Source organism: Mauremys reevesii, linkage group 4, assembly GCF_016161935.1.
Source record: "Mauremys reevesii isolate NIE-2019 linkage group 4, ASM1616193v1, whole genome shotgun sequence".
Taxonomy (NCBI): Eukaryota; Metazoa; Chordata; order Testudines; family Geoemydidae; genus Mauremys; species Mauremys reevesii.
This window is the reverse complement of record NC_052626.1, coordinates 56,688,817-56,711,716: the sequence shown is the minus strand read 5'-3', so window position 1 is coordinate 56,711,716 and position 22,900 is coordinate 56,688,817. Positions and strand designations below refer to the sequence as shown.

The 22,900-nt window shown below is 40.7% G+C and overlaps 1 protein-coding gene across 1 annotated transcript in view; it reads right to left on the bottom strand.

Moving 5' to 3' along the window:
- RYR3 (ryanodine receptor 3) overlaps positions 1-22,900 on the bottom strand; it is a 637,001-nt gene that overhangs the window by 593,167 nt on the left and 20,934 nt on the right. Inside the window, 5 exon segments of the mRNA XM_039536203.1 lie at positions 1,472-1,584; positions 1,587-1,765; positions 7,903-8,054; positions 13,785-14,037; positions 22,746-22,791. Coding sequence (XP_039392137.1) covers positions 1,472-1,584; positions 1,587-1,617 — 144 coding nt within the window. The 5' untranslated portion in view covers positions 1,618-1,765; positions 7,903-8,054; positions 13,785-14,037; positions 22,746-22,791.

The following is a 22,900-nucleotide window of genomic DNA, read 5'->3' as shown; positions in this document are numbered from 1 at the left end:
CAGGGGGCTGGACTCAATGACCTTTCAAGGTCCCTTCCAGTTCTAGGAGATTGGTATATCTCCAATTATCACAACAGAGTCCCCCTGAACAGTGAGAAAGGGTCACAGCAGCAGTCACTGCCATTTCACATGGCAGACAGCCCAACTCCACAGGGGCAAAGCTCTTCATGTTGTTATTGAGGAAAGGTGTTCTGTGAAGGAAACATCTTAAAGTGAAAAGATGAAGGACACTCAAAGATTTATTGTCAGAAGAGAGCACCTTCTCCCCAAGGCTGAGGTATCCATCAGACACATCTTGGGAAAGAGGCATCCTTCCAAATGGCAGTGGAGTGTGAGGGCAGTTGGGGGGGGCGGGAGACTAATCTTCAGTGAGATTATCTGCCTATGAGAAGTTCATGAAAAAACAATGAAGTGCCAATGACACTTCATCACACCTAACAGTTTACATAAGCAGCAGCAGCCACCACCACCCTCCCAGAAGTGATGTGTGGCAACCATCTATTTTGGGTGGTGAGCATGTCTAGTCTGGAATCTTAGCTTTTTAAAGTTGTATCACTGATGCTGGGGATTCTCTGTTCTTGAAACATTTTCAGCAATGAATGAGGAGTTATAAGGGTGTGGGAGGAGGGAACACACTTGAATCAACAGGATTTTTCTCCTGCCATTTATATTTTAACATATACTACGGTTTTGGTATTGGGTGAAAAAAGGAGTTAAGAAAAAGGACTCTCCCCCACCACCATTAGCAAACTTAATGTGTGAACAGTGCTTGCTTAAAAGCCCAAATTGGTTGCAGTAGGTTTGTATAAAGCCTTAAGGAAGAATGGTGTGAGGGCTGTTTATAGAAAATTACATTGGGTGCAGGCTATTTCACTGATTAACACCTCCTAGCCAAAGAAATCCTTCTTCCTTTTAAAATAAACCTCCTTTAAACTGAGAAAATATCCCAGGACAGTTCTGGAGCTGCCACCCCCACATCTGTTGGTGTCTCCCCTCACAAAAGTGTATTGCTGCCTGTGTTTGTGTTAGAAGAGGGTTACCAGGGGGCATTCTTGCCTGGTTTATTCATCATTTCAGGGCTCTCCCATCTGCAAAGCTTCTGTTAATGTCAGTGAAATCTAACCTATACAGAAGTTTCAGAGGTCAGATATTTGGCATGCAGCATTTAGAAACCCAAGTACAAAGTTGACGGGGACGCTTCAAACATAGACGGATTACAACGGAAATAGGTCTCCCTATACCAAACTGGTACCAGGCAAGCTATTGAGCCGATTTAAGGAAGAACCCTTTGAGGTTGCCCAATGCTATTACAGCTCATATTCTAGCATTATATTTTTACTGACTAAATCAAGCCTCCCACTTTGCAAAGCCAGCATAGAAATAACATTTAATTTTTAATGCAATATAGCAGGAACAGACACAAGAGACAGTAAAACAATCAACAGCACGACCCAGAAAAGCAGATACTTACAGTTCGCAGGAACTGTATTTCATCTTCCCCTCCTTCACCCCCTTCAGCCATGGCTCTTGAGGAGTCAGCTCTGCTAAGACTCTGATTGCCTCCACTGGCAGCTTGCTGTGCTCGTACAGCTCCTCTTCTCCTATCAGTATTAGCATATAGCTAATCCACAGCCATATAGGGAGCCCAGCTAACTCCACTGCACTGCAGACTGTCAGTCAACCCTCTCACTGCCAGAGCCAACTGCGCTGCTTCTCCAGTTCCACGGCAAGCAATTCCTTTTCTTTCTTTCTGTCTCTTTGCCCCCTAGAGAAAAGCCTATTGTTAAGGTATTGCAGAAAACATTCTATGCATCAGTAGTTCTCCCCCCCCCCACTCCTTATCAATGTCTGTCCAGAGTAGCGTTAATGGTGAAGTGTTAATAAAAGCAAAACTCACACTTCCATTTTCAGAGATTAGGGTCTACAGTTCTGCATGTGAACGTAACCAATTCAGCAACTCTGGACCTATTGATTATACATCAAAGGATGGGAATACAGATCACACAGGATGCGATGATTTTGACAATGGATTTTTCAGCCTGTTCACATTAACTTCTATTTAGTGCTTCTCCGCATAAGCAGCTGTGAATCTAATTGGCAAGACGATTTAATGGTCTAACGCCACTATGTGTAATTGTTAATGCTGTCTCTTTCAGTCGGAGTCATGCTATGGACTGCAAAGTTTTCATCTGAAAGTGAAAGTGCACTTGAAACATGTTATTAGTGGCTCATATATATATTTCCGTTAAAAAATGATAAGGTACAATTATGTTAAAAATAAAACTTAAAATAACTTTAAATCCAAGTTAAAGTGAAATGCAAATGAAAAATCTTTAGCATTTATATGTTACTACATCCATAGCAAATGCTGAAATGAGTGGGATAAAACTGGACCACCACTTTCTTGAAGTTTGGTGTGTTCAGGTGTACCAGGTCCAAACTGACCATAAGGCTTCTATGTCCTTAATTCAAAGAAATGTAGCAACCAGCCAGGGAAGAGGGTTCCTGGATAGCAATCTGTCTTTCCCCCACCTCAGGACTAGGTCCCTCAAGGGTTTGCTCTCACTCTCTCTTTACAACGTCCAGGGTATCCAGGAAGAGCAGGGTTTTTGTGGAGAAACAGTTGGTCTCCTGCGCCTATTGAGCAGGCACTTGCCTGAGTAGAGGCAACTCAAAAGCCATGTGCTGACTTGGCCAGGCAAGTGCCTCCGCAAGAGGAGGTACTCAGGTACAGCTGGAGCCCTGATCAGCCCTCCTAGTTCCTATCCAATTCTGACAGTATGAAAATGGTGACTTGGATCCCTTGCAGTCAAATATCTTCTTAAAATATTCAGATGCCAAATACAGCTGATATTTCTGTTGCGCTGGAAATTAGTTATTCAGTTTCAACCACACTTGAAAGAGGGTTGAGACCCACTCCTCCCATTGTTCCATCTCAATGCACAATGGGGAGATGAGAAGAGACACCTCTCCAGGACTCCCAAAAGGTTTCTTAAGGAATCAAAATGTCCATGGGAAAATTCAATGAAAGGAGTGGGCCTACCGTTCAGACCCAAATACATTAAAGCAGGCCACTCAGTGTTCCTCTGAGAAGACAGCAGCAGTGGGAGCCTTGTGTACTGTGTTCTCTCATCTGTCTTTTTACACTGACAGTGGGATTTGGCATACAGTAATGTGTACTTTTGCTATGCTAGGGCAAGTTTTCTGTGGGGTCTTATAGTAAAACATACATGCTACTGTATATGAAAAGAACCTAAACTAGAACAGAGTAATAAACTTTGCAAAATTTATATGATGCATGCTCTTAAACTGTACTAATACATCTTGTTCAGTCGTCACCTGAAAGTAGTGACAGTTGATAAATCTGTTAAAATAAAAATGGATTGCAGCTATTACATTTTAAAAGCATTGGGAATCTTGAGTTAAATCTGGCCCATTTGAAAACTATGGGCATTTTCAAAAAACAGAATATCAAAAACATTATATGCATACAGGGATGTTCAGTACCAAAGTTTGGTTCCAGATAATTACATTGAGAGATTCCACTAGGCACATGAAAGTAACTGACATCACCAGCATGCATATATCTCTGTTTTGTAAAAAAGAGTGGGTACAATTCTAGCCCCACTGAAGTAAATGGGAGTTTTGACACTGACTTCAATGGGCCAGAATTTCACTCTACTTCTAAAACCAACAGATACATTCACTTTAAATATCCTCTTACTTTGATCTGAAAACTCATAGCATTAAACCAGCACACAAAGAACTAACATTCTGCCTAATATCAATTCCCATCAGCAGTTTTGTTTGTTCCTTTTTTGTTAAGGCTCTCCATTTTTCTTTGCCTGGTATTCAGTTTTACAAAGTACTCAACACATTATTTTGAGAAACAATTTACTGCCTCAATTAACAAAAATATTTTGGTTAGATCCATGTTTTTAAAACTGACAAATTAACTGCAATACCACTGTACAGTACTTGTATTCTTTAGTTTTGTTCTGCTTAGTATTATGTCTACATGTTTAATGAGAAATATATTCAGTTGCTATGGTGTAATGAAATTTATAGTCTCCTTAAGAAGCCAAAGCTGTCAATTTTTTTCAGGTTTTCCTAGTTTATGGAGTTGCACTTAATCAGCTAAGTCTCACACAAAACACAATCCCTTTGATTTTTAATTTTGCATTATAATTTTTCTTGCAGTTCAGCTTTACAGATTTATTGAAGCTGTAATTGAAAACAATTTACTTCCAGTTCAGTGAAGTTTTAATAATTCAGTCTCAAATGGCCAGGTGTGCATTTCAGGGAAAGTAGTAAGTATAGGAAGTATAACTACTTTCATTAGGAATGCAAACACTTTGACCATATTGGGCCATATTTATAGTCAGTTGACACAAACTGGGTGAACATAATATACACAATGGTCCTGATTCTGAACAATTGACCTTAGGGGGTTTCTTCACTGGAGTCATTCCCCTTAGTGCATCTTCCAGCAGAATCCTTTCATAGCTGAGACTATGATATCTTAAACAATTGAAAATAAAAATCTTCAGTTCCACAAAAAAAATATAAACCAGCAAAAACAAATCTTCCAAATAAATCCTTCTTTCTGTCATCACCATGGACAGACATGCTGCTATCATGTAGCTCTGCTTATGCTCCAACATCTAGCTCTAGCCTTTTACTAAGAGATTCATGATGACTCTTCACATGAGTTCTTGCTTCTAGCTTGGCTTTTGGCAGGCTTTCTGCTGCTACTGCCAACCAATAAGTCAGAATTTTTATAGTGGCATCAGCCTGGCAATGAGAAACAGTAGTGTGGAGAGTTTGACAACAGGAACTAAATGTCCATGCTGTGGCCACTGGGAAATATCTGGAACCGAACAATTTTTAGTTGTTTGTGTTAGCTTTTTACAAGGCTGGTTTAGACTAATCAACGAGATCAGAAGACTTGTAAAATATATTCCCAAAGCTCATTGGTATGAGTGTGTGCACATGCATGCATATGTTGGCACTTTCAGAAGTGTGTCAGCTTTGGGTGGGTGGTGCCACACTGTTTGTCTCTATAATAACCGAAGCTCAAAAACTGAGTCACAACACACTTTGGATAATAGCTGGTTCCATTAGGCTCTTCCCAGGAAAGCTCTTGCGTACTATATAGGATTTTACTTGTGACCTTCTTTCTAAAACAGTGAGTAAGAGACTGGAAATACTTAACTGATTTTCTCATCCAAATTAAAAGCCTGTCTGCAATGCCTCGGGGTGCATGTTTTCCATTTAATTGTGCTCTTACAGTTGTAAGAGTGAAACACACACCAGTTCAGAAGGCCACAAAAAACCCACACGAAACACTTAAAGATCTCCCTAAAGCCTTTAAGGTGAGTTCTAAGTAGGGTTTAAATGATTTGCAGGCAGTCTGCACTGGGATGAATTTCATGAATAGGATTTCACTCTGCTGGTCACCAAGAGTCAATTGTTTCAATTTTTAAGTGAAAATACATTTATGGGAATCATAGGATGTTGATAATCATTACTGTGGCTCTTAAGTTTAAGAGACTATCACTATGAGGCATGTTTGCCAGACTCAAGGAGTTCAATCGGTTTAGTTTAAGAAAGGGAAGGTTAAGGAGTGACTTGATTACAGTGTGTACATATTTACATGGGCAACAAAAATTTGACAAGGAGTTCTTCAATCTGGCAGACCAAGGTTTAATGAGATCCAGTGACTGGAAGTTGAAGCCAGACAAATTCAACTTGAAATAAGGCGCACATTTTTAACAATGAGGGTAACTGGACACTGGTACAATTTACCTAGGGTTGTGGTGGATTCCCCATCACTGACCATTTTTAAATCAAGATGGGATGTTTTTTCTAAAAGATCTGCTCTATATTGGGAAAGTCAAGTGCTTAATTTGTGCCAGGCCTGAGCCCCAGCACTTCTATGCTTGTTGCATCTGTTACGAAAGTAAAAAATTGCTTGAGCCCCGGCACCTCTTTCATAATAAATTAAGCACTGGAGACTTCCTATGTCCTGTATTATGTAGGAGATCAGATGATCACAATGGTCCTTTCTGATTTTCAAATCTATAAACCAGAATTGCTCTGCAGTAGTTAATCTTTCTTTGGGATATAGTCCGCTGTATCCTGCTCCCATCTCCAACCTGTACAGTAGCATTATGAGAACCATCTACCATTTTTCTTCCCATTTCTAGCAAATGATTCATGTTCAACTCCTACTGAGAGTTATGATCTCCCATAGATGGCAGAAAAAATGCCTTGGACATCAGTAAGTGAAAAGCTTTGCAAATAATAATATCTGTTGCAATAGTAGGAGCATTAATCCATTTTATTTATAATTTCAACAGTCTATGTTCTTCTAAGTTTATACTTCTTACTTTTTTGGGGGGAATAATAGACTGCTGTGTAATTAGAATTATTACAACTTATTCCAGAATAATTATGGGTTTAAATGGACAAGACGAAGGAAACATTTGCCAGCAGGTTCTTAGTTTTCTAGTAATTTAAACAGAGGTATGATTTATCTATAGGCATTTCTAAATCTTAGCTAAAATTTTATGTCTGTTCTCTCCTGTGCTGTCAAAGATTCTATCCTTTTTATGGCTTCAAAACTATCCTGATTTTTCCATCAGGGCTGGTTTTGTTTTGAATACTCAAGACATCTTGTGTGATACAATTATTTTTAACATATTACGGAACTCACTACATACTCATCATCAGTACTACTTTAAGCCCAATCTAACAAGTTGCTAAGTACCCTCAAATGCTACTGCAGTCAATGGGAGGCAAGGCAATAACTCACAGGAGATGCTCAGACCCTAAAAAGGTCCTGGCCACTTTTGCAAGAGGCGGTTGCAGGGTTGGAGAGTTCCATAGGCACTGCATAGACCTTCAATGATATTTTCAAAGTGAGGCAGTTTTAAGGCGGAGAAGGTTTGAAAACAGAGATCACTTTGAGCTTTAGAAGATATGAAAAAATTGTACTGAGCCTAAAATGGGTATTCCATTCAGAATCAACTCCGAAGGGCAAACTAAAGTAGCTCTCTCATTCAAACTTTCAGCTATTTTACGTTTGCGGTTCTGTTTTGAAGTTAGCTTTATTTTCACCCAGTTGGAAATGTAATTATTGGAACTAAAGCTAAAAGTACTTCTAATATCAAAATGAAGTTCTTCAATATGTTTGCATCATCATATGTTCTAAAATAAATGACATGGTATTTAAAATAAAATGAGGTTTTATTCATGAGAATTTATTTTGTTAAATTAGAAATTGCTACAGTTCCATTTTCTTTGCCTGAAGTCCCAATGCTGAAGTCTGTAAGACCCACAGTTCAGTATTCAAGAACAGACTCAGGTTTTTCAGGCTCTCTGCCAGGAAAACATACTTCTTAACTCCCATATATTCACAGCGTGACACATGCTTTTGAAGTCTGTCATACAGTCACATAGCAGCCTAATATTATCTCATGGGAGAAATTGTCTCCATGAGATATTATTAGAGATGAGTTAGAGGTAAGTTTTACAAATTATGGTTGCCTTTCTTGTTTGTTTGTTTTTTTAAAACCTTAGAAAACTCTATGTATCAGAGTTTTCAAACTCAGACCTCTTCCAGTTCCTTTTTGGTGATGGTGTTTTTCTGCACGCTGCAATCCAGATTCTTTACAAAAACCACTTGCTTTCCTATAACTTCCTGATTACAGAGGCTGCAAGTACAAGATGCTATTGTGCAAAATGGAGCTGATCTGCTTTGTCTCTTGAAACAAAACTATCAAATGCTATTTTTCTGTAGTATCTCCCTTCTGGCAAAACGTAAAACGTTATTTATGCTGACCTGCATGGAGAGCTGATTGCCCTGTTAGTTAAAAGAAAAATGCTGCTGTCACTTACCAACACTAAGAAGGATCAGGAAAAGATCTCTGTTGAGCATGCAGGCTGCCTAAACAGCTAAGCTCTCCAGGTTCTGTTGATCAAGTGAAATACAGTTGCTCCAGCTCTGTGCATTTCTATTACTATGGTGGATGGAAACACAGTAAAGAACACTGCAAATGAAGAAAAACACTGAAGATTGTACAATGAAAATAATAAGTAATTATTTGCTATGCTTCCCTTCTTTTTTCCTCTATTTTGACTGATCTCCAAACTTTATGTTAGCTTGCCATCTGGTGGTATAAGAGAGAGAAAACCTTTGGTTGAGTATCAAGCTAGTAAGTACGACAAAAAATATTTTATGTAGGACAGCAGTAATCTGTTTTCCAACTATATTTCAGAATAAAATAGCATAAAATACACTTAAAACTATAGTCCATGGTGCTGTGAACTTGTACATTGCATTTTTGCTTGAGAACAAGCCTGGACTGCTCTCTAGTTCTTTGCTAAACCCAAACCATTTAAATCAGAGTATGAATCATTCATATTTTAATATATTTATTAACAGGTATGATGCTGAAACTTTCCAAGTGGTACTAGAAAAATTGTGTATAGCAAAATTTGTGAAGGTGTCCATTAATTATTTTCTGGTTGCCCAATCTGGGAAACAAAGAGTCAGATTTCCAGAAGTGTTGAGCAGAAGGAAACAATCCCATAGTTAGGACCCTCCTTCCAGATGATGATGTGATATCCTCTCGTTATTAGGAAGAGACAGGTAATAGTTATGGGCGATTTGATCATTAGAAACATAGATAGCTGGATTTGCAATGACTGGTAGAACTGCATGGTTACTTGCCTGCTTGGTGCGAAGGTTGCGGATCTCTCAACACATCTAGATAGACTTATGTGTAGTGCTAGGGAGGAGCCGGAGCTGGGTGGTTGTGGTACATGTAGGTACCAATGACATAGGAAAGGATAGGAGAGAAGTCCTGAAGGCCAAATTTAGGCTGCTAAGTAAGAGATTGAAGTCAAGGACCTCCATGGTAGCAGTCTCCATGGAAGCATGAAATGCTTCCAGTTCCACACACAGGGACAATTAGACAGGCAGAACTGCAGGGTCTCAATGCGTGGATGAGATGATGGTGTAGGGAGGAGGGGTTAAGATTTATAAGGAACTGGGGAAACTTTTGGGAAAGGGGGAGCCTATACAGGAAGGACGGGTTCCACCTAAACCAAAATGGAACCAGATTGCTGGCACTTAAAATTAAAAATGTCATTAAACAGTTTTAAACTAAGGGTTGGGGGAAAGCCAACAGGTGCAGAAGAGCATATAGTTCACACAGAGACATCCCTTAGGGGAGGATCTATTAATGGAGATTCTCTATGTCCTAGTAAGGAGGAGAGGATGGAAGATGATAAAATACAGGTAGGATCTGATGAGAAAGAGTCAAATGAAAAAACGTCCCATTCAATTACATCATGTAATGGCAGACAGGTAAAAAGTGACAAGTTTTTAAAGTGATTATATACCAATGCTAGAAGTCTAAATAATAAGATGGGTGAACTAGATTGTCTTCTATTAAATGCGGATAATGATATAATATGCATCACAGAAACTTGGTGGAATGAGGATAATCAATGGGACACAGTAATACAAGGGTACAAAATATATCGGAAGACAGAACGGGGCATGCTGGTGGGGGGGTGGCACTAAATGAGAAAAAGTGTAGAATCAAATGAAGTACAAATCTTAAATGAACCAAACTGTACAACAGATTTCTATGGATGGTAATTCTATGCTCTAATAAGAATATAGTAGTAGGGATATATTACTGACCACCTGACCAGGATGGTGATAGTGACTGTGAAATTCTCAGGGAGATTAGAGATGCTATTAAAATAAAAAACTCAATAATAATAATGGGGGATTTCAGCTATCCCCATATTGACTAGATACATGTCACCTCAGGATGGGATACAGAGATAAAGTTTCTTGACACATTAAATGACTGCTTCTTGGAGCAGCTAGTCCTGGAACCTACAAGAGGAGAGGCATTTCTTGATTTAGTCCTAAGTGGAGCAGAGGATCTGGTCCAACAGGTGAATATAGCTGGACCCCTTGGTAATAGTGACCATAATATAATTAAATTTAACATCCCTATGGCAAGGAAAACACCACAATGGCCCAACACTAGCATTTAATTTCAGAAAGGGAAAACTACATAAAAAATGAAAAAGTTAGTTAAACAGAAATTTAAAAGGTACAGTGCCAAAAGTGAAATCCCTGCAAGCTGCATGGAAACTTTTAAAAGACACCTTAATAGAGGCTCAACTTAAATGTATACCCCAAATTAAAAAAACGTAGTAAAAGAACCAAAAAAAAATGCCACCGTGGCTAAACAAAGTAAAAGAAGCAGTGAGAGGCAAAAAGGCATCCTTTAAAAAGTGGAAGTTAAATCCTAGTGAGGAAAATAGAAAGGAGCATAAACTCTGGCATATGAAGTGTAAAAATATAATTAGGAAGGCCAAAAAAGAATTTGAAGAATAGCTTGCCAGAGACTAAAAAAAGTAATAGCAAATTTTTGTAAGTACATCAGAAGCAGGAAGCCTGCTAAACCACCACTGGGGCCACTGGACGATCAAGATGCTAAAGGAGCACTCAAGGACAATAAGGCCATTGTGGAGAAACTAAATGAATTCTTTGCATTGGTCTTCCTGGCTGAGGATGTGAGGGAGATTCCCAAACGTGAGCCATTCTTTTTAGGTGACAAATCTGAGGAACTGTCCCAGATTGAGGTGTCATTAGAGGAGGTTTTGGAACAAATTGATAAACTAAACTGTAATAAGTCATCAGGACCAGATGGTATTCACCCAAGAGTTCTGAAGAAACTCAAATGTGAAATTGCAGAACTACTAACTATAGTCTGTAACCTATCATTTTAAATCAGCTTCTGTACCAGATGACTGGAGGATAGCTAATGTGATGCCAATTTTTAAAAAGGGCTCCAGAGGTGATCCTTGCAATTACAGGCCAGTAATCCTGAGTTCAGTACCGGGCAAACTGGTTGAAATTATAGTCAAGAACAAAATTGTCAGACACATATAGGAACATAACTTGTTGGAGAAGAGTCAACATGGTTTTTGTAAAGGGAAATCATGCCTCACCAATCTGCTAGAATTCTTTGAGGGAGTCAACAAGCATGTGGACAAGGGGCATCCAGTGGATATAGTGTACTTAGATTTTCAGAATGCCTTTGACAAGGTCCCTCAGCAAAGGCTCTTAAGCAAATTAAGCTGTCATGGGATAAGAGGGCAGGTCCTCTCATCGATTGGTAACTGGTTAAAAGATAGGAAACAAAGGATACGAATAAATGGTCAGTTTTCAGAATGGAGAGATGTAAACAGTGGTGTCCCCCAGGGGTCTGTACTGGGACCAGTCCTATTCAACATATTCATAAATGATCTGGAGAGAGGGGTAAACAGTGAGGTGGCAAGATTTGCAGATGATACAAAACTATTCAAAATAGTTAAATCCCAGGCAGATTGTGAAGAGCTACAAAAGGATCTCTCAAAACTGTGTGACTAGGCAACAAAATGGCAGATGAAATTCAATGTTGATAAATGCAAAGTAATGCACATTGGAAAACAGAATCCCAACTATACATATAAAATGACGGGGTCTAAATTAGTGGTTACCACTCAAGAAAGATCTTGGAGTCATTGTGGATAGTTCTCTGAAAACCTCCACTCAATGTGCACCGGCAGTCAAAAAAGCAAACAGAATGTTGGGAATCTATCCCTTTCTTAATGATAAGACAGAAACTATCATATTGCCTCTACACCTCTACCCCAATATAACACTGTCCTCGGGAGCCAAAAAATCTTACCGTGTTATAGGTGAAACCACATTATATTGAACTTGCTATGATACGCCAGAGCGCGCAGTCCCCCTCCCCCCGGGTAGCACTGCTTTACCACGTTATATCCAATTTGTGTTATATCGGGTCACGTTATATCGGGGTAGAGATATATATAAATCCCTGGTACACCCACATCTGCGTGCAGATGTGGTCGCTCCACAGATATCCACGTAAGTAAAGTGGATATCTGCATCCATGGATGTAAATTTTGTATCTGCGCAGGGCTCTATGGAGCAGTCACTTCAGAATAACGCTGGAGCTTACAGGGGTGGGGTTAGACACAGTGCAACATGATAGGAGTCAGAACTTTGAGATACTATGGATAAGAGAGAACAAACATTTAATTAATTCTGCTGAGCACCTGTGGGAACGCTGAATTTCCATGATTTATAACTGAACCAAATACTGATGGATATTCATAGGGACAGCAACTATTCCTCTACAAAATTTCAAGTTCCAAATCCAAGCACCTAAAGCACTAGAGCTATTCAAAGTAATTCTTTTATGTTAGTAAAACTAACGTTGACAAAACCGCCTGTTTTTTCACTAGCTTTATTGTTAAGTGTCTGAACTATTTTGACCAAGCTTTCCAAAAATCTCAACCTCTGGTAGATATCAAGTATGAAATTTCAGCCATAGGTAAGAGTTTTATAAAGTTATAAGCAACTGAAAAGATCGACTTAAAATGTAAAGTGATAAGTAACCTTAACAGGCATTCAGTGGGTTGAAATGAGCTCATTAAAACCAGTTAAATCATCATTTTAGAGTGGTACCTACAGCTGCACATTATGAACCACCCAGAGTTTAGGCAAAATATTATGCCACAAACCAGCCAATAGGGAATTGCACTAATTCACTTTTGTGGTAATAAAAGCATAGCTAATCACTTTAAAGTCTGACTGAGACAGAAACAAAATCCAAAGTAGGTTGATTTTCAGTAAAATTCAGTAGGCTGTTGTTAAGCACACAGAGTACTGAAATGAATTAAATGTACAATTATCAAAATATAGCGTGACAGTATTATAAGAGTTAACATGTAATTACAGTTATTTCTATTGGAATTGCCATATAGCTAAAGACAAAATGCCAAGCCCAAATTAACTGGAGCCATGAGAATAATTCACAATGAATAATTTATCTGACAAACTTAGCTTCTTTCTGCTTGCTAAATATCTACAATTTGATCAATCTACTCAAATTCATTTATTCAACTTTTTCCTACCTTACAGATTGACTGTGTTTATGATGTTTATTTCATACTTTATATTCAAGCCAGGATGCTTAATTGTGATTTGTCATTAATATAAAGGCAACACAAGGAGGGTGCAAACATGGCAAGCAAATTCATTACAAATGTGAACAAATATTCACAGAATACTTCAGCATTCACCTATCTTTATAAACAATCTCATGGGGTCATAACTTAGGCCCTGCCTTCACAGAGGACTTGCATTGTGATTGACCATTAAAAGCCCAAGGCACCTTTATTCACTATTTGTTTATCCCACTAACAGAGCAGTAGTTCATCCCAAACATCCCACTATCAGAAAAGCAGTTCAGCTGCACTCAGAAATACTGGCAGAGGGGCGGAGGAAGTTGTGTGTTGATACCAGACACAGAATTTTCTTTTCCTCTGTAGGTTTAATTATTCCTAGTGAAGTAATGTTAGTACCAGGAGAGCTCAGAAGGGAGGAATATGCTGATGTGAATTGAGGGACTAGAGATTGACAAGAACGTGAAGGGCAGGGATTCAGAGACCAATCAATGTGAGCTGTTATATTAATTTAGATGGAATATATAGGCCACAGGTGTTAACATAACCCAGTCACTGTCCAACATTAAAAAGTGTTAACAAGTTTCAGAGCTTAGTACCATGGCAAACACAATTAAAAATCATTTTAATATTTTATTAAAGATAAGAAAAAACAGTTAATGCATTTGAAATGTGAAGCATGAAATAAGGTTTTCATTTTATCAACTTACCTTGTTTCTTTTATCTTTAACTGGAGAGAATTCTTAGAAGGAAAAAATAAAAGTCCAATCCCATTTCATCCTAGATGATGTTTGGGATTCAGCTAGAGCTGGTAGAGGCAGCAATGGCATCTGGGTCCCTCTCTCTGGCCCTATCTGGTCAGGGCATCTCTCAGGATCAGGATGATGAAGGCCCAGGCTCCCAGGAGATGGTGGGGATGGTAGCTGTGAGGATGAAGCAGGGCCGGCTCCAGCTTTTCTGCCGCTACAAGCAGCAAAAAAAAAAAAAAAAAGCGCAGATCGGTGGCACTTTGGCAGCAGCTCAATCGCGCCGCTTAATTCTTCAGCAGCAATTCAGCGGTGGGTCCTTCATTCCCTCTCTTCCTCTTCGGTGGCACTTTGGCGGCAGCTCAAAGAGGAAGAGAGGGACTGAGGGACCTGCCGCCAAATTCCCACCGAAAACCCGGAGATGCCACCCAGATACCAGACGGAATGCTGCCCCTTTTTATTGGCCGCTCCAAGAACCTGCTTCCTTCGCTGGTGCCTGGAGACGGCCCTGGGATGAAGCTCACACCAGTACACAATTTTTTCTCCCTAAAGTCTCTTTCTTTTATGGACCCACAAAGGATGTGATGGGCATAATAGCCCATCCCCTCATTATGTTTTCCACCAATGAGGCCAAGTTTCTGATGCATCAGTTTTGGTTCCACACTTCTTATTTACCAAGCATGATCTTAACAGTCCCTGAATTATATCAGAAGGCCTTTTTGTTTGTACTAATTCAGGCTCTCTCCCTTTTGTAACTTTCCCGTCAACATTTGTTGTCATAGGTCACTGTGACATCTTATCAACTTTCACATACTTTTTACAGTTGAACTCACAATTTAGGTAAATTTGTAGGCCCAATTATCAAAATGGGGCGGGGGGGGGGGGAGGGAAGAGAGAGACACAATAAAGAGTAATGTAAGAAGACAGGCAACAGGGATTAGGAGGAAAACAGCAAATGAGAAGAGTGAAAACTTAACAGAACTACAGAGGAAAACAAAGACAAAAAATATATCCATCAGAAACACAGGCTCTCTTTAAAAAAAAATATATACAACAGATGTAAGTCTGAAGGTTCCCTTTTATGAAGAACATTGCATGAGGTAATGGATTTTGATGATAGTACACCACAGCATTAGTAAAAACTATCTGAAATGCTGCCCAAGAATGGGGGGGGGGGAAATCCTGTCAATTAAAATTGAATGGACTATTGTGCATGGTTGCACATGCGCTTGCTTAGAGTAATAGGATTCTGAACAAGTGTTGACAACCGTGACTCTAAACCAAGATTGTTGACACATAAGTTATAGATGGATAACCATGAAAGAATACAAGTAATAGATTATGTCAGTAGTAAAAAAATACTTATTAATTAGCAACTGAATGTCACAATGGTGCAGCTACAGCATTTTATTCAGTAAAACAGATCATTTAAACATGACAAGTTATATGAATGGAGAGAGTAAACAGCAAGTTCATAGTGACATGTTGAGCACCACTGATCCAAATTATTTTTTAATTGGCAATAACATTCTTAATCTTTTCTAGAATCTGATCCTGAATAGAGTATATGCAAGTAAACTGGAATCACTGGTATAGTAACCTGTCAGACAAAGTGAACTGTATTTAAATGCAGAATGTCTTCAAATGACATTAGGCATTGTTTATAGGCTTAATTTAATGGTTCCTTGGGAAAGACATTACAAAATATATAGTCAACAACTGTAAAGTTTACGTGGAATAAAAAGTTATTTTAAACATTTCTATTTATGATCAAAGGTTGACACCAATTATAAAACTAAAATTGGAAAATTTGGTTCTCAAGTACAATAAAATAAAAGCTATGGAATATGTTTCATATGTTTAGGATTAAATAAAGTGATATCAAATATCTCATATGATCTAAAATCTCATTTAGGGTCTAATTCTGCTAAGCCCCTGCAACTAAGTCTACAGTCATTAGTGTTTCTTGGCATCCAGACCTTTAACTTCATTCTTGGAACGTATACTGGTTAGGCTGTATGCCACACTAACGTAGAAATTATTTCTGAATTCATTAAATATAAAGGAGTAAATAAGGCCATAATAGACTTTACCTTTGCCTTGAATTAGGCATAACTCACACTGACTACCCCTGTAATTTCGAGATGTAGCCATGTACATAACAACCAGAGTACAGACTCAAATAAAACCCGGAATTACAATATACTGTAAATATCAGCCAGTATGATTGATCACACACAGATGTGAACACATTTAAAAATATTTTAACTGTGACACAGAAGTGGATAGTTAGAAGACGCTGGTGGAATACTAGAAAAAATATTCATATACACTAAAAATGTAGTTAAAAACAAAACAAAACACATGAACTCTTTTCTAAGACCATACTGAAGACCGGTGCTGGCTATTCTTCATAATCAAATGAATCAATGATGCTTTCACCTTGTTACATATAGGTAATTGTAGTGAGGCGGTGTGGCTCCCCGCCACCCCAGAGAGGGACAAGCCCTTCTGGACACCAGAGTGGGCGGAGCTAGGGAGGGTCAGGTGGTACCCTGGAAGTACAAACGTTTGACCTCAGAACTCACTGGCGGCACAGCCGCCGTGGAGGCCAGACGCCTCTGGCCTGGCCCACGACTGGCCCTAGGTGCACCCAAGGACTGGCCCGATCTGCCCTTTGCCCGCTACCCAGAGGAGTTGCCGGGCCTGGCCCACACCCACTACCCTGAGGAACCCATGGTGCTGGACCCCGCAGAGGACACCACCGTGACCCAGGTACCACCAGAGGGGGAGGTAGGAAGTAGCCCGGGAGCAGCCGACTCTAGTCTGGCTGCAGCACACCCAGAGCCAATGTCAGTGTGTTGCGGCCAGGATCCCCACTGACACAGCAGCAGGTCTTCTGCCACTGCTAGGGCCCCGGGCTGGGACGCAGAGGAGTGGGAGGGCCTGCGTCCCCCCTGCCACCCAACTCACGGGTGGCAGTCTCTTCCTCACACCAGGTCCTTTGGAGGCCTTGGCTCATTGCTACTGCTCTGCCCTGCCCGAGGGCCTGAGCACCTGACTCATTGTTGCCCCACCCTGACCCAGGGCCTGGGCTTACTGTCCTTATTTCAGTTGCCACAAGGGCTGCTGAGGGAGACTCCCGCAGCCTGACTAATTCCCCCAAGATATCAACAGTGTATAGTGAGGCGGTGTGGCTCCCCGCCACCCCGGAGAGGGACGAGGCCCGCCTAACCTCTTTACAGTAATGAATAAGACCTTTGGGGCTATATACTAAATATCTGAAAGCAAATATTACATCATCTCTTTGTGCCCATGAAAGCAATTATTGTAAAAATTCAACATTGAGGAAATGTATTTTTGCCCATCTACTTCTTTCTTCTAAATGTATTGTGCAATAATTTTTGTCTTACTATGATTTCTTTGGATTATAACTAAAAGTAGTTTAATCGTATCGGAATTTGAGAAATAAATTTATTATACTAATTATCAATGAAACACAGTGGGGGAAAAGTTATTATTCTGTTTGTGTAAAGTCCTGTGATGGATTATGTATTAAAATGTAACATATTCCCCTATTCAAAGGGTGTGATACCTAGTAGTTGACTATGCACACATCTTTTGCAGAGAGAAATGGGCCTTAAGCAAAACCATATCTACATCCAGGGCAAACCCAATTTGGGATTGCTATGGAGAGCTATATAGAAGTACAAAAATAGGGAGCTTCCCTGGAAAATCTGGAAATACCAGCAGCAATCCCTGCACATCAGAATTTTTTTTAAATAAAATATGAATGGCTCACTGGTTTTTAATCTGAAATCTGTATTAAGATACACCACACAAGAAAACCGGGCTTCTCTTAGAATATCAGTAAATGCTCACCGAAACTCAATAAATCCATAGTGTCTCCTAAACTTTATGCATTTCCCATTACATGCCTCTTCAGCCCTATGGTGTTCTTTCCCCTGGTTTTCCCATCTCTTTTTCCCTGCCCCATAACTAACTTTCTTCCCCACCCCCACCTGTCCAGGGTCTTCTCTCTCTGTCTCTCACCCTGTTTACAGCCCTTTAGATCTCCCTCCCACACCCTCCTACCCTATTTGCACAGAGTTGGCTTTTGCTCTGCTCCTTGGGACTCTCCCCTTTTGAGTCTTCATTACCACATCCTTCTCTTACCACACACCCCTCCCTCCCAGGTCATCTGCTCTTCAAACTGCACCTCTATAGCTCTGCAGGCTCCCCAGAAGGTCACAGGCCCTGCTACTCTACCAAGAATGCCCACCTCCTCTGCATCCCCAGCCAGAAGCATCATTCACACACCTCTAACTCTTCCAGCTTCCCACATCACATGCGTGTGCGTGCATGCTCCTCCCCCATCTCACATACCTTGCAGAGCCTCTTCTTAGCCTAGCTGCAGTAATCAGAACCAGATGAGGAGGCACCTAGACACACACAGTGGAATCTACTGCTGATGGCTCACTGAAGAGCTGTGGCTAATATCCCCCTGCTGATGGGTAGCAGGAAGTATACGGTTTAGAGCCTACACAGAGAGGTTGTAGGAATGAGTCAAGGAGGTGGCAGCCCTCTAGCACCTGCCCATGTGTCTCTTAAATGTATCTAAATTCAAGGGATAGTCCTCATTTTACTCTCAAAGTTACCTACATCCTACAGAAATTTAGTATCACCTCACTTCTGTTGCTGAAAACGATTTACATTAGAGACAATGAACTGAGGCTATAAAAAGTCATTTAAATCCACAGCATGAAATTTGACAAAAAAAAATCATTCATGATTCATTTTGGGTCTCTCTCCTATGTTGTGCTGGCCCCTCCATTTGGGCTTGTGGAAGTTGAAAAGCATGCCTCCTCCTAGGACCATAGATCCAAGCCATCTGAACTACAAGTTCAGTTCTAGACTTGAACTTTGTGATTCAGGCACCTCTCCAGCTGAAGCAAGCCTCCAGCTTTATAAGCAGTAGGATTTACCTGCACTAAATTAAAAAAAAAGTGCACTATAATTACAAACAGTCTTACTTTGAGTCTAAACCATAAAGGAATTTATATTCATGGATCATATATTAACTCCTGGAAGGCCTATCCTTGGAGCTATAGGAAGAGACTTTAGAAAAAGTAATTAAAAGATAAAATGAGGGTCTCCACACATCTTTACTTTGTATTTGTTTACAAACATTCCTTTAATACACAGCAGTCTAGCTTACTTATTTTTGCAAGACAGTGAACATTTTCAGTACAGAAATTATGCCTTTATGGCTCTTATTTTTCCTGACCAGAATAATGAGTGGCCCATAACAACTACCTCAAGTCTAGTCACAGACAAAGTGGATGTCTGTTTGTGATCATTACTTGTAGTGATCATTCAGCACTATCAATATAAAACTTTCTTCCACAGAGCTATGTGTTATTGGGGTGGGTGTACACTTGTGAGGCAGCAGCATAAAATTGGATGTGTGAATGGAAACTGTGACAACTATGTGTCCCTGCATACCTATGTGATATCACTGCCTGAATGCCTAGCTAAATCAAAGGAGACTGTACAATGGCTGTTACAAAACCTAGCAGGAAAGGTAAAATATGTACAGACCTTCCAAGGAACTAGAATAACCATGGCTGGGACAATAGTTGGGGTCTTAGCCTACCTAGCTGGCATCTCTTCCCGAGGCTAAGACTTCTTCTTTCATATGTATCACAAGTTAATAGACTATTCAGCCACCTAACCACTACATCAAGGGTAGCACGGTATTGCAGTCCACCCTCCAATCTTTGAATTGTGTACTCTTCTACCATGTTTGACCATCTACATTGCTGCCCTGAAGTCACACTATGAGCAGAGGCAAATTTCTGCATTGTGGCAGCCACTCTGGTCATTCCATTCAGCAAATCTGGTAAACCTAATCTGGTTACATGCCCTACAGTAACTGTAGGGTTTTTGTTTGTATACAGATCCCGCTGCAGCTGCTCACATGCATGGGCTTGCAATCTTTTAAATAGCAGCGCTTGTCAGGACTGCTCATGGGCTCCGTGCGTCCTAATGCTCCCATGGGAGGGTATATGGAGTTACCATGACCCTGCCTCAGTTCCCTCACAATTTAAAACCTGTGTTAGCTGGGCCCCAAAAACAAGGATGAAGGCAGTGTGGAGGACAACAGTGTAGATCGTGCAACAATTACTGTAGGGTAAGCAAGCGCTTCCTCCTCTTCTAGTATGTGACAGTGCAGAACTCACTGTAGGTGACTAGCAAGCAGTACCTCCTGGGAATTGTGGGATGAGGAGTATCAGCAGCATTAGCGGAACAGCAAGTGTAGTACCGCTCTCTCAAATCTGGCATCTGCCCTGATGGCTAAGTCCAATGTATAATGTCTAGGAAAGGTTGGTGAGAGTTATTCCATGTTGCCACTGCAGGGGATGGTTACCCCACTCCTGCCCTGAAGGGCTTAAAATAGCCCTGGGGGAGGGCTGTGGCTGGGAGAAAGCAGCTACTAGGCTGACTGGGGAAGCAGCTGAAGCTGGGCCACGTCCCAATCAGGCCACAGGCGGCCCTATAAGAGGGCTGGGTCCAGAAGCCCGAAACAGTCTCTCTCTAGCTGTAGAGGGAGACGGACCTGGCTGCAGGGACCTGAGTAGAGTACCTGAGTGTAGTAGGAAAGCCCCAGGCTGCAGCCTAGCATAAGGCCAATGGATACTGGGGGTTGCAGAAGGCAGCCCACAGGTAGGCAGAGGTAGCAGGTACAAACCCTCCTTGCCAGTTATGAGTGGCTTATACTGCAGTCTGCCCCAGGGAATGGGGACTAGTTGGTGATTGGCAGTAGCCCACAACTGAGGCAAGGTGGGGATAGAGGGTTAGGGGTTCCCTGGGGAGGGGAGACCCCGAGAATGAGGGGTTACTGCTAAGGGGCAGCACCCCAGATAACAGGGCTCCAGGTCTGAGAGGGACATGGGGCCAAGTGGTAGTGGGACACCGACCTGCAGAGGGCACTCTGGAGGCTGGATGAGCTAATTCCCAAAGACAACCAACAGGAGGCGCTGCAGGGGTGAGTCCTGCACTACTACAGCCACCTTGCAGATTTTGGATATTGGCACATTTCCAAAGCAGACAGAAGAATCTGCTTGAGCTCTGCTTGAGTGAGTCTTGCTAGTGGTGGTAGAAGTACACCAGCCAATTGGTAATCAAGATACTTTGTACTATCCAGTTAGGATTCCTTTGTGATGAAATGGCCTTACATTTAAAATGGACAGCTAAAGCCAGAAATAAATAGGAAGAGAATATAAATGCTACATTGTCAGAATGAAACCAAAATAAGGCTCTGGAAACATCCAACCCCTTTAGCTTCTTGTTTGCTGATATAGAGTGGGGATTCAGAAAGACAGGTCAAACTGATTGATTCAGATGAAACTCTAACACCACCTGTGGGATATTGTTTCACTGCCACCTTGTCCCTATGAAATATTGTGAAGGGAGGGTCAGATATAAGTGCATGGAACTCGCTCAGTCTTCTGGCCAAAGAGAAATTAGAAAGTAGTAGTAGCCTATTATCATGTATGTGAACTAGCCACTGGGGGAAGGGGGGAATGTAGGACATATTTGTGTAAGTCACTGACAAAGTATTTCCTAGACAATAGAATATGATACATGCACACTGCACAGCCAAGCACATAGATATGGCAGATTCATTCTGAAAGGCAACGTAGTTGTGGATGACACTTGGGTTTGTCTTTATTAGAAACAGAGCTATTCCCAGCTCTGTCTGTAATGGTCATGTGTAACCTCTCTGTTACCTCTCTGTTACCTCTGTAACCTCTCTGTAAAATGAGAGGAATGATACTTAAATGCTGCATAAACTAAAGTTATGAGGTCTTGTTGAATAATATATTAATATTTGTATTATCACAGCACTTAGCAGCCCTAATATTGGAGCATTGTGCTAAGCACTGTACAGTTACAGATTTTAAACAAACAAAAAAAACCCCAACAGTTCCTGCCCAAAGAGCTTATAATCTAAGTATAAGACAAGGGGCAACAGACGTATACAGATGAGGGTTTGGGGGAAGTACAAAGAAACAATTATACGATATTGGTCAGTATGATATGCTGTGAAGTACACATGATCATTAATACCTGTAAGATGATGAGTTCAGACTAGAACTCATTGTCTCCTTCTGGTTTACAGAACAGCACTGCACTCCTTCCCATAGGCCGAAGGAGTAACTGTCATTGCTGTGTCTCACCAGCGGCTCAAGATCCCGAGGAGAGAGACTCAATGCAGATGGAATATTCACAGATTTTTGCAGCAAACCTCTAAAAGGTTCTACTGAGCATGCACACCTGGCATTTTTCAGAGCCTTATGACTTGGTCACATCTAGGTGTATTTTTAAAAGACACAGCAAAAGACACCTCTCTGATCCTACAACTACCTCCTGTCCAATTTCAAGTCCCTGCTCCAAAACATTGAGGCAATGAAACTCTTCAAAGAAATAGTTGGGGGAAAATTTAACATGGGGGCGGGGGGAAAAAAACCTACTTACTTTTCCCTAACCTCATTCACAGAAAAACACCTGGGAGTTGTTTTTGCAGAAACTTTCAGAAACATTCAATCCGAAGCAGACAGCATGAATGGAAAATTTCAACCCTAGTAGTTAAAGTTTGGCAAAATTATAAGCAACTGAAAAGAAGAGCATATAAGTGTTCAGCAGCCTTAAAAATGTAGAGTTACTAACAACTCTGTCTGTAATGAACTAGGATAATTCGCTAGTTGTATCTGTGCCACCCTGAAAAGAAATGAAACCCTATCTAAGTCTAAAGCATAGTGATCACTCTGACATCATGAAAGGAGAGAACTGATGGGAAGCAGCAAGCAATAATAAAACAGCTTCCACTAAAAGAAAAAAAAATCTTTGATATTCACTTACAGTTGTGCTGTTTGTCATTAGAAGTCACTGCACCATTTGGGGAGTCCTGGAAAGAAAGCAGACATCTAGTCAAGGACAAAAGATGACAGCCACCTTGATTTGTCTGGAGCTTATTGCTGTTATCCCTAATAAGTGCCCATTGCTTAATGAGGACT